This window comes from Grampus griseus, assembly GCF_964374135.1.
Source record: "Grampus griseus genome assembly, chromosome: 7".
Classification (NCBI taxonomy): domain Eukaryota; kingdom Metazoa; phylum Chordata; class Mammalia; order Artiodactyla; family Delphinidae; genus Grampus; species Grampus griseus.
In genome coordinates, this window is record NC_139001.1 from 21,864,862 (window position 1) to 21,876,960 (window position 12,099).

The 12,099-nt window shown below is 39.0% G+C and overlaps 1 protein-coding gene across 1 annotated transcript in view; it reads left to right on the forward strand.

Moving 5' to 3' along the window:
* FN1 (fibronectin 1) overlaps positions 1–12,099 on the forward strand; it is a 68,045-nt gene that overhangs the window by 37,094 nt on the left and 18,852 nt on the right. Inside the window, exons 23-30 of the mRNA XM_082658265.1 lie at positions 1,314–1,387; positions 1,710–1,901; positions 4,538–4,720; positions 6,860–6,949; positions 9,042–9,311; positions 10,245–10,361; positions 11,030–11,194; positions 11,723–11,878. Of these exons, the coding sequence (XP_082514391.1) occupies positions 1,314–1,387; positions 1,710–1,901; positions 4,538–4,720; positions 6,860–6,949; positions 9,042–9,311; positions 10,245–10,361; positions 11,030–11,194; positions 11,723–11,878 (1,247 nt within the window). The remainder of the gene's footprint in view (positions 1–1,313; positions 1,388–1,709; positions 1,902–4,537; positions 4,721–6,859; positions 6,950–9,041; positions 9,312–10,244; positions 10,362–11,029; positions 11,195–11,722; positions 11,879–12,099) is intronic.

A 12,099-nucleotide genomic window follows, 5' to 3' on the forward strand; every position in this document is an offset into this window, starting at 1 on the left:
CATGACTGTTTTTAAAGCTTTACATAAAGCTTCTGTCTAGGGCTTCCCTGGTGGCGCAGTGGTTGAGAGTCCGCCTGTCAATGCAGGGGACAAGGATCGTGGCCCGGTCCTGGAAGGTCCCACGTGCCGCGGAGCGGCTGGGCCCCGTGAAGCCATGGCTGCTGAGCCTGTGCGTCCAGAGCCTGTGCTCCACGACGGGAGAGGCCACAACAGTGAGAGACCCGCGTACCGCAAAAAAAACAAACAAACAAAAAAAACAGCTTCTGTCTAAACTCGTTCACACATATTAAAAAAAAAATTTATTTACAGTATCCTAAAACGTGTAAAGATACCTATGGCAATATTCAAGTACCATGATGTACCAGGGCAAATGGAAAGCGAAATTTTAGGCATTCCTGACCTTTGCCAAGTCCATGTGAAAGTCTCTTTCAATGAGAAGTGTAAACTAAAATATTTAATATGGGGTATATTGGGGGAATCACTATTGAGATATCAGGATACTCATTACTGAGGAAATTCTAAATTAAACAAATTTCAAAATTAAACAAAAACAGAAATGCCAACTAATGTTGATGGTACCTATAACTCCTATGCTTTTTCATTAATGGCTATATTTAGTTTATTATTTCACTCTTTCTATTTGTACTCTAATCTTTTAAAACAGTTCTTCCCTTTGCTTGGGCACACAGCTAAGGCAATTTATTTATAAAGTCAGATCAATATGTGCAGTCACACGCAATAAAGCTAGCTTAAAATATCCTTTTTAATTCCCCTCTGAAGTAAAGTGACTTTAGTGAAGTTTTCATTATCTGTGGAAACATCATTTAAGCCAAAACTACACTATTTCCAGCTGAATCACTCTAAATTTGAAACTTTTAGGTTGGCAAGTTTCATGCCTGTCAGAAGCTAGATCATTAATATTTAGTCTTAATGGATGGCTTAGCCTGTCCATCTGAATGGTCACTAGCCAGTGTAATGACCCAAACATTGATTTCCCATCCACTTGGATTTCCTTGTATAGACCACTTCAGTGGCCACCCTATTCCTAATTATAAAATGTACCATCATTTTCTCTCCCTTTAGTAAGTTTAACTTAAATATACTTCCTTGCTTTACTTTTAGTCTTTCCCCGTGGATTTCAGTTCATCGCTATTTTAATTTGAATGTCTCTCTCCTCCCCTCAACCCTCTCGCTGCCCCACTTCTATGATTCCTGAAGTCTTCAGCAGTTAATATACTTTTTCCAGGATAAGTAGAGCTGCTTTTGCTTTTTACTTTTTCTCCTTTCCTATTCCCTTCCTGTAAATCCCATAGGTTTAGACCTTGGAAATTAGGAGAGCCCACTTTGGGGAATGTGCCTAAGGGTGAGAGCCATTCCATCCCAGCAGGTAAAATAGAATAGTCTTCAGCTGTCCTGCAAATGATCCATTAAGAAAAACAGGGTAGAGTGGTAGAAGGACCATGGAATTTAGAGACAGAAAAGCTTTTGGTAATCATTTCCCCTTTCCAAGATTTTCTTAAACTGAGGATATTAATACCTCCCTCAAAGGGTTGTTGTAAGCCCCGAAAGGCAATAGGTAGAGTCTTCAATACATAAATGCTGAGTCCTCTCCCCATTCCCTTTCGAGGGTACATCGTTGGAGTTGAGTTTAATAGGCTCTGGGTCACAAATGTTCTGGGCAGTAACTTCCTCCTTTCTGTTTTCTCCAGACATTACTGGCTATAGAATTACCACCACCCCTACAAATGGCCAGCAGGGCTATTCTTTGGAAGAAGTGGTCCATGCCGATCAGAGTTCCTGCACTTTTGAAAACCTGAGTCCTGGCCTGGAGTACAATGTCAGTGTTTACACTGTCAAAGATGACAAGGAAAGTGTCCCTATCTCTGACACCATCATGCCAGGTAATGGAAAAATAAGCTATTATCCTCAGAGTGGCAGTTTCAGTAAGAGTGGGGATTGGCATCTTAATCCTCAGTTGGTTGAATGTGTCAAATATGTTTGGGATTTAATTCTGACCTCCGAACCACACTCTCTAGAACCATGAAGTCAAGGCAACTATTTGGACAAATGCTTGCTGTTAACACTGCTTGACTCTCTGCTTCACTGGGATGCTCTTTGTCTCGATGGGTATGCAATGGAGTGGCAACCATGGCATTAACTCTGTACTGTCCGCTCACGTGGAACTATTACTAAAATGATGTCATGTGTCTGTACTCAGTACTGGCAGGCGAAAAGTAATATGGTAAATGCATCCCATCCGTACATTTGTGCCTGATCTTACAGTCTCCGTATGTGAGCACTGAAATAGCTCTTGGTTGACACATTCATTTCTTCATCGTGCCGTTTCAAATTCTTTTTTTAAAATTGAAAAAAAAAAAAAAGAAAGGCCACACCTTTAGGGTGTTCTTTCTTGTGGATTGAATGACAACATTGAAAAGACCTATTTAGGGATAGGTTTGTTGTTTGTCCAAAATTGAATCGTGACAGATGAAAGCATTGGACAGATTGTGTTCTTTGCATTATTTGGTGGAATGCTTTTACTAATGCTTCTTAAATAATTTTGATTATGAAATGAATAAAATATTAACAGTAGCCTTGGACTCAGGCCTGTCTTTCCCCTGAATGTGCTTTGGAGTGGCACATTTTATACCATACATTCATAATGCATTAGCATTATGACCGTGATGTTGTCATGAGTTTTTCTACTGGGAAAAAAAAGAAAAACTCATCAATCAATTTTTTTTAACCCTCTTCATGAAAGTTTTATTTTCCTACTAAAATAGTTTTGGATTTTTTTTAAACTTTGCTGATACTTACTACAGGTATTACGTCTAGGTTCTAAGAATGGTTTCGACATCCTAAACAGGACTATAATTTTTAGAACCTGAGAGATTTAAATTTTACTGTTTGGGGGATTTTCAAAAAACAAACAAATCCCTGAAGTAATATTGTAACCTGTTTTATTCTCCCAGGGAAACTATTCATGGTGCTTAAAAAGTCTTTTCAGATAATATGGAGCAGACTGCATATTACCATCATTGCTTTAACACTATCAGTTTTACCACTAGTAACCTGATGTACACTGCTTTATTTTTTCCTCTTTTTTGCCTCTGTTTTCCTTTGCCCTCCTTTGCTTTGTAACTCAATAGAGGTGCCCCAGCTCACTGACCTAAGCTTTGTTGATATAACCGATTCAAGCATCGGCCTGAGGTGGACCCCGCTAAACTCTTCCACCATTATTGGGTACCGCATCACAGTAGTTGCGGCAGGAGAAGGTATCCCTATTTTTGAAGATTTTGTGGACTCCTCAGTAGGATACTACACAGTTACAGGGCTGGAGCCTGGCATTGACTATGACATCAGCGTTATCACTCTCATTAATGGCGGAGAGAGTGCCCCTACTACACTGACACAACAAACCGGTGAATTTTGAAAACTTCTGTTTTTGAGACATGGATGGTGTTGCATGCTGCCACCAGACACTCTGGTTAAATGTGGATGTTTCAAGGGAAAAGCCAGCAATTTGCCAAAGAGTAAGAGAGGGGGGATCGATTGGTAAGGAGTGGAATGCGTATGCCAAACTGATTGGATGAAGATATATACAATAGTCTTAAGTACATTTTCATTTAAACCGTGAAGATGTGTAAAGCCAGAGATAGATATCTGATCTATCAAATACAAAATGGAAAAAGTTAATTGAATTTGCCGACCTAGAATTATTTTTTAAAAATCTAACATTAATGCCAAATGGTATCATGAGCACCATTTAATAAGAAGAAATGTACTTCCAAAATGTAACATTAGACCCTTCTTTCTATTATTTGATAAACTCTACCATGTTCCTTCTTTGTGACTGTCTAAAAAACGATTGAAATTTAGGGTAGAGTGGAAGGAGGTTTTTTTTTGCGGTAGGAGAAAAAGAGACTTTGGAACATTCTAGATTTCATTGCCATGGTGAGGTAAAGAAACTCCTCTTTAACCACAGTCTGGGGACCAGCATGCAACATTATAAAGGTTCTCTGCCCTGCATGGTAAGAAACATGCTGAGAACCAATTTGCATGAACCCCTTTCACTTGTAAGTAGAATTCACTGAATGGAATTGTAGCTATGGCAGTAGCTGTAGTCATTCCTGTCAGAGGGAAATTTAAGACCCTCTTGTGTTTTTGTCTGTGTGCATGTGTATCTTTGGAAAGTATTGCTATGTTTCTCTTTGCTGTGTAGCAAGCTAAGCCTCTTCAGCCTGGGATTAAATAATCATCAGTTGTATTAATCATGTACATGGATTTTATGTATTTGAAAGTGAATTGAATTGACCCTTTAAAATATATCAATGGCAGAAAGGTTAAAGGGGCCTAACAGTACTGGGTGTAGTGTTTTATTTTTAATGGTAGTTCACTATGATTTAGATTAGACTATTTGCATGATGATGACTCGTTTCCTTTATGCATGAAATACTGGTTTTGCCTTTCCAGCTATTCTTGTTAGCTTTAATTTTTAAGTGACATTAACTTAGTCTTCCTTCTTATTTGAAACCAGCCGTCCCTCCTCCCACTGACCTGCGATTTACCAATGTTGGTCCCGACACGATGCGTGTCACCTGGGCCCCACCTCCATCCATTGAATTGACCAACTTACTGGTGCGCTACTCGCCTGTGAAAAATGAGGAGGATGTTGCAGAATTGTCAGTTTCTCCTTCAGACAATGCAGTGTTCTTAACAAGTAAGCGGTCAAGTATATTTGTTCAATAAATACTAAGCTAGCACATAAGGAGGAGATTGTGTCCTCACATAGGAGCGAGAAAGATTAAGACAGCTACAACAGAACTACAGGCTAGACTCCAAATCTAACGTGCAGCTCTATAAATTTTGAAAGATGTCATGTTTGTTGTTATTTTAATATATCTTTGATATCTACAACTTTTTAAAAATCAGAGTGGAAAAACCCCAACAGTGAAGTTCAAAGACTTCAAACAAGTTCTGCTTCCAAATAAGCACATAAAAATAAAAGTGGGCCCAGAGAAATTATATGACTAAATCTTAGTGTTTAACGAGACAAAAAATGAGGATTGAAACTAGTGTCACGGTATCTGTCTTATTCTCATTTAAGTGTCAGCAGGTAATCTATTTGGCATTTGAAGACTTAGAAACAGTGACTGGTCACTCAGGGTACATCTGGATTCTAATTTGAAGAAAGAGCCAGAAGTGTAATTTGTACTTCAAAAAGAATCTGTTAGTAGGATTTCTCTGAAGCCTGAGGACTTAGAAAATAACTGAAACTAAAATAAACAACAACAATTTATGGAAATTGTTTCTAGTTTCTCCCCTTTGAAATTGATATTTTTTATTAAAGAAAATAAAAGGAGGCTGCAACATGGTGCTGTTTCACATGTTGCTTCTCATTATTTTCACTGTAATAGTAAAATACACACATAAGAACAAAAAGCAAAAGCTTCTACATAAGGGAAAAACAGTTCACATTTAGGTATGTTACCAGATGATGGTCTGAAAACATCCTCTATCTTTCAAACGTATTTTAGAGAGTGAAATACAAAGAAAGGCAGCTCAGCACGACCATAGTCTTGGTTTCCAATTCTGTGGCTGAGGGCGAGAAATCCTCATGTCTGCCTATCAGTGGGGCTATGATTCTGTTCTGGAGCATTCTGGAATCAGTAGTTACAGCATTACCCAATACACAAGGCTCTGCTTCGGGACCTCTGTCTGCCCCACCTTAGCCATAGACCTGTCACATGTTATTCATATGCTCTAAGATCTTATTCTAGATTCTATTCTAGATCTCAAGGTAGCCATTTCCCTCCCCCTCCTCCAGAGAAGCCATTATTATCTTGTTTTACAGATGAAGCAACTGAGGTCTCCAGTGGCTAAGTAAATTGTCCCTGGCCAAGCAGGAAGGAGGAAAGGGGAGTCCAAGCATCCCATCTCCTAGTCTGGTGCTTCAGGGGCCCCTGCAGAAGGGGAGGTGGTGTAGAGGGGAATGGGGGTCTTTTGAGTAGGAGTTCAATGGTTAGAAACCTTACTCTGTACCTTTTCTGGTACCTCAGAATGAGAGAAGAGGAGACCCAGGAATATATATATTCAACTCTTAAGTATTCTGTTCTTACCTTAATAGGACAGAACCCATCACTCCCGATCAGTATGACCCTTTTTCAGTAAGGGGTAATTGTTAAGACCACTGGTCTTGGCTTAGGGCTCAACTCCTGTGTGATCTTGGGCAAATATATCGAAAAAATAACTTCTCTGTGCCTTAGTTTTGTCATTAGGAACTGGGGATAATTGTAAACCAAACTTGTGGAGGTAATAGATATGTTCATTATCTTGAATGTGGTGATGGTTTCACAAGCGTATACATTTGTCAAAATCTGTCAAATTAGACACTGTAAATATTTTCAGTTTATTGTTTGGCAATAAAGCAGCTTTAAAAAGTAGCAAACTAAAAAAGAAAAAAAAAAAAGGTAGCAAACTACCTGCTAGGGTGATTGTGAGAGGTAAATGATATTCACAGTGCCACAGTCATTATCACATGCCCTCAACAGACGTGCCGTTAAGTGAATGAGAGAAATATTACTGTGCTGCATGCAGCAACTCCATCTTATTTCGGATGCAGCTGAGTCATACCCACACAGGTGGAGCTGGGGGCAGGGCTTAGAGATGCTACAGGGCAAGGTGACCCTTCCTCATCACCTACTGACAGCCCCTCTGCAGGCAGCAACACTCACTTAGGTGTAAATAGGCTCTAAGACAGGACTCTTGGATATTTTATCCGTTGAAATAGTCCTAAGGGTGCTTTCGTTTTTCATTCTTTCAAGCACATTTTAAAAATAATTCCAACTTGCCTCTTCAGATCTCCTGCCTGGAACAGAGTATTTAGTCAGCGTCTCCAGTGTTTACGAGCAGCATGAGAGCGTACCTCTTAGAGGAAGACAGAAAACTGGTGAGTCATGTGGGCAACATGCTTATTGAGTAGCTTTCACCTACCGATTTTAAAGAGCAAAATTCCGTGCTACTTCTGAAAATACATCTCCATTTTTGTGGGAGTGCTTTTCACCTCGTCATCACCTTTGATCACTGGTCTTAAAAATTACGACATCTTATGGGAATGTAGTTGGTGCAGCCACTGTGGAAAACAGTATGGAGGTTGCTCAGAAAACTAACAATAGAATTACCATATGATCCAGAAATCCCACTCCTGGGCATATATCCAGTCAAAACTATAATTCAAAAAGATACGAGCACTCCTATGCTCATAGCAGCACTGTTCACAATATCCAAGACATGGAAACAACCTAAAAGTGCATCAGCAGATGAATGGATAAAGAAGATGTGGCGTGTGTGTGTGTGTGTGTGTGTGTGTGTGTGTATATATATATATATATATATATACACACACACACACACACACACACTGGACACTACTCAGCCATAAAAAAGAACAAAATAATGCCATTTGCAGCAACATGGATGGACCTAGAGATTATCATACTAAGTGAAGTAACTCAGAAAAAGAAAGACAAATACCATATGATATTACATATGTGGAATCTAAAATATGACACATGAACATATCTACGAAACAAAAACAGACTTAACAGACATAGAGAACAGATTTGTGGTTGCCATGGGGGAGGAGGGTGGGGAGGAAAGGACTGGGAGTTTGGGATTAGCAGATGCAAACTATTACATATAGGATGGATGAACAACAAGGTCCTACTGTATAGCACAGGGAATATTCAATAACCTATGAAAAACCATAATGGAAAAGAATATAAAAAAAGAGAATGTATGTATATGTATAACTGAGTCACTTTGCTGTACAGCAGAAATTAAGATAACACTGTAAATCAACTATGCTTCAATTAAAAAAGTATTGATAGATTAAAAGAAATTAAGACACCTTATTCAACTATTACACTGACTTCCAATCACTAAGATTATACTCTCTGCTTCCAGGGAGGACTGAAATTAGTCCAGAAACTTTGTTGTCTATCTTTTTAAAAAAATCTCCCAAGAATAATATCTCATAATCTCTATTATTGAGAGGTGGTGAAATCCCTTCTCATTAGGCAGATCTGTCTAATGGCTGACCCAACACTGTCATTGTCATCTAAGTATTTTCCCTCTTTACTAAGTCAACGAGTTTATCTCTTTTTTCTACTTGATGAAATATTCATTTACTATAAAAAGAAGGTGAATAGAATCCCATAATATTATGTCCCTTCTTAAATATGAGTGCTTCTATTAATTTTTTCCTTTCAAAAAAGTTTAATTTAATATAGCCATTTATTTATTTCTTATAGTCCACTTGCTTCCAAAAAGAAGCTGTGGTATCTCAATTTGGTTTGAGTATATTATTGAATAGAGTAAGTAAATGTTATAACAAAAATGAAAATTGCTGGAAGTCCCAGAGAGGTTAAGTGATTTGAATTGAGATCAACTCTAAATTTTTGTTAATTTTTCTGCAATGCACTAAAAATTCTCAATTCATGAGGAATTACTTGCATTGTAATTTGTCCAGGATGACGTCTTATTTTCATTTTAGAAAGTTTTTTGTTTGGCATTCTTACCACCCTGTTGACATAGCAGTTCCCTCTTGAGTGTAGAAAGCTTCTTTAAGAGCCAAACACTTAACCTGAGAGTGGGCAGATCTTGCCTTACTTTGAGAGGTACACTTATAAGGTAGAAATAGAATACTTGAACACTGAAGCCTTTGAAAATATCATTTCCCAGAATATCTCACACACCTGTCTTCAAATGTGATGCGGAAATCACTTGGATTACTTAGCAAAAGAAAAAAGAAAAGAATGATTTTGGACATTTTGAACAGCGTCAGTTTATGATTTTGAAATTTATCTGTGGCTTAGAATCAGTGTATCATAACCTGAGGTTCATGGCAATTCACTGTGTTAGTGGAAAAGGATGGAAACACTGGATGGATGTTACTTTTCCTTACATTCTTCCTCACTTCCTAAGTTGGTGGTGTCTTTTTTTTCCTTTTTATCTCTTCCTCCCCTGGGTGGCAAAAACAGGTCTCGATTCCCCAACTGGCATTGACTTTTCTGATATCACTGCCAACTCTTTCACTGTCCATTGGATTGCTCCTCGAGCTACCATCACCGGCTACAAGATCCGCCATCATCCTGAGCACATGAGTGGAAGACCTCGGGAGGATCGAGTGCCCCCCTCTCGGAATTCCATCACACTCACCAATCTCAATCCGGGCACAGATTATGTGGTCAGCATTGTCGCTCTTAATGGCAAAGAGGAAAGTCCTTCCTTGGTTGGCCAGCAAACGACAGGTAACTTGTTTTCTGGTCTGCAAAGAAACTCAGAGGACTTTCCTATGCAGGTGATAGCTTCTCTGACATAGCTTTGTGTTGTCTGAGTCATCATCTCTCTCTCTTTTTTTTAAAAAATATTTATTTATTTATTTTGACTGTGCTGGGTCTTAGCTGTGGCACATGGGATCTTCATCGCGGCATGTGGGATCTTTTAGTTGCGGCATGCAGACTCAGTTGCGGCATGCATGCAGGATCTAGTTCCCCTACCAGGGGTCGAAGCCGGGTCCCCCGCATTGGGAGTGCAGTCTTACCCACTGGACCACAAGGGAAGTCCCTGAGTCATCGTCTCTTAAAAAAATAGATCATGGTTATGAGAATATATTAAAGAAGATAATTTCTTTATCTCAAGAAATTTCCCACCGGAGTTAGATACTTATGCATTTCTAAGAACTGAAGTTTTATTCAAAATGTAGAAAACACTGTTTCAAAGTTCTCTTAAAAATTATTTTAATATAATCATGTACTTGTTCTTATAAGATAGATGCTTAAGTACTTAGGGGAGAAGTATCATCATATCTGTACTTTAGTCTCAAATGGATTAACAGAAAAATAGAGAGAGACAAGGAAATGTGGCAACTTCCCTAAGGGAAGGGAGTATGGGTGTCCATTATATAATTTTTATCACTTTTACGTGGTTTTAAAATTCTTTAAAATAAGAAGTTGAGGGGAAAACTCTCCAATACACTTGAACTAATCATCTCACCACGATTTGAATTGTCTCCTTCACCCCTTACTTGCATTGTTCATAATTTTTAATTTTGCTAATTTTGAGTAGTACTTACATTATTATATGAAGGAATCCTAAAGGCAGTGACCCGGAAAATGAGCAAAAGGTGGATCTGGGCATCCTTTGAAAGTTATGGATGTGAAAACTTTCCCATGTTTTTCTAGTTTCTGATGTTCCAAGGGACCTGGAAGTCATCGCTGCAACCCCCACTAGCCTGTTGATCAGCTGGGATGCTCCGGCCGTTACAGTGAGATATTACAGGATCACCTATGGAGAAACAGGTGCGTTAGTGAAGTGCTACTTCACAGTCTGATTGAGTATTCTGTCATGGGTAACACGAAAGCCCAGCAATGGATACATAATTAAAGAAGCTTTGACAAGTCCATTCGCTGGAGCCTTGACTTCTTTCTAAGAGTATGTGGGAAATATGTACGACATAACTGGTGGCAAAATCAACATAAAAAGTTGTTTGTATAATACTAGAGGGGAACAACAGAGCTGAGGAAGGATTTTAAATTCACAAGTATATTATCAGTGGTGAAATGATAAGTGATATTTATTTATCTTCCTTTTCCTTTCCTTTATTTTCAAAATTTTATTTAACATGAATGTATTCCATTAAGATCTTGAAAAAAGACCACAATATATGCAACCTTGGGTTGAGGACTACCTTCTCTCCCTTTCTAATTTTAATCTACCACATGTTAAAGCTGGAATGTTAAAATAGCATGAACTGCAATTTTCTCTCAATTTTTACACACTCATCAAGGCTTACTACCTGCATAAATAAATAGACCTTTCTGTTCAGGCCCTATTTAATAGCACTTTTTTAAAGGGAATAAGCAAATATGTAACTTACAAGCTGCTCTCAATACGTTAATTCAGTTACTCAGCAATCCCTAAGTGTCTCTCAGCCCCTCACACTTTAAATTCATCCCTTTTCAAACAGGAGGAAGTAGCCCTGTCCAGGAGTTCACTGTGCCTGGGAGCAAGTCTACAGCTACCATCAGTGGTCTTAAACCTGGAGCAGACTACACCATCACCGTTTATGCTGTCACTGGCCGTGGGGACAGCCCGGCAAGCAGCAAGCCCATTTCCATTGATTACCGAACAGGTACTGACTCGTCTTCTGGGATGACACAGGCTCATTTACTCAGATAGCTTTTACTATGTTCTCCCAAAGTATTTTCTTCATTGTGGAATTGATTTTCTTTTTTAATAAGATGAAGCAACAGCTACAGAGTTTTGAGCCAGATATACAAGGAAGCACCCCAAGGGCAAGGATTTTTGTCTGTTTTGTTGATGGATGTATTCCATGAGCCTATAATAGAGACAGGGACAGAGGATGTTGAGTAAATATTTGTTAATGAATGAAGAGATGAGCTAATAAGGTAAGGAGGCAAACATCTACAGGAAATGTAGTTTCTTTGTGAATGAAGCAGCCATCTTGAAAATAGGCAGTAGTATCAAGATGCAGGTACCACCTCCCGAAATTCTCTGTGTTTCTGCAAAAGAAACACCTGGGGGTCATTAATAGTAGTAAGAGATTATTCTATCTGTATCAGAACTGGAGATGAGGACTTGTCTAGTCTCGTCCCCATGGATGGGGGCTTCATTGGTTTCTCCTGGTTTTTATTTGTAGAAATTGACAAACCATCCCAGATGCAAGTGACTGATGTCCAGGACAACAGCATTAGTGTCAGGTGGCTGCCTTCAAGTTCCCCCGTTACCGGTTACAGAGTGACCACTACTCCTAAAAATGGCCCAGGACCATCGAAAACAATGACTGCAGGTCCAGGTAAGAATAGCCAGCACCTCACATACATCAGGATAAACAGAGTAGGACCGCACAATATGCTTTTTTAAATAAATGACTACCTGGCTCTGAGTACTATACAGTTTCGTATCACGTGTCAGAGTTTCCCCATTTGTGAATTCGGGGCCCAAGGCTGTTAACAGCTCCCTCCACGGTAGAATTTTTAGGATGAGTGCATTTCTGTTTATACATGTGTAGCAGTG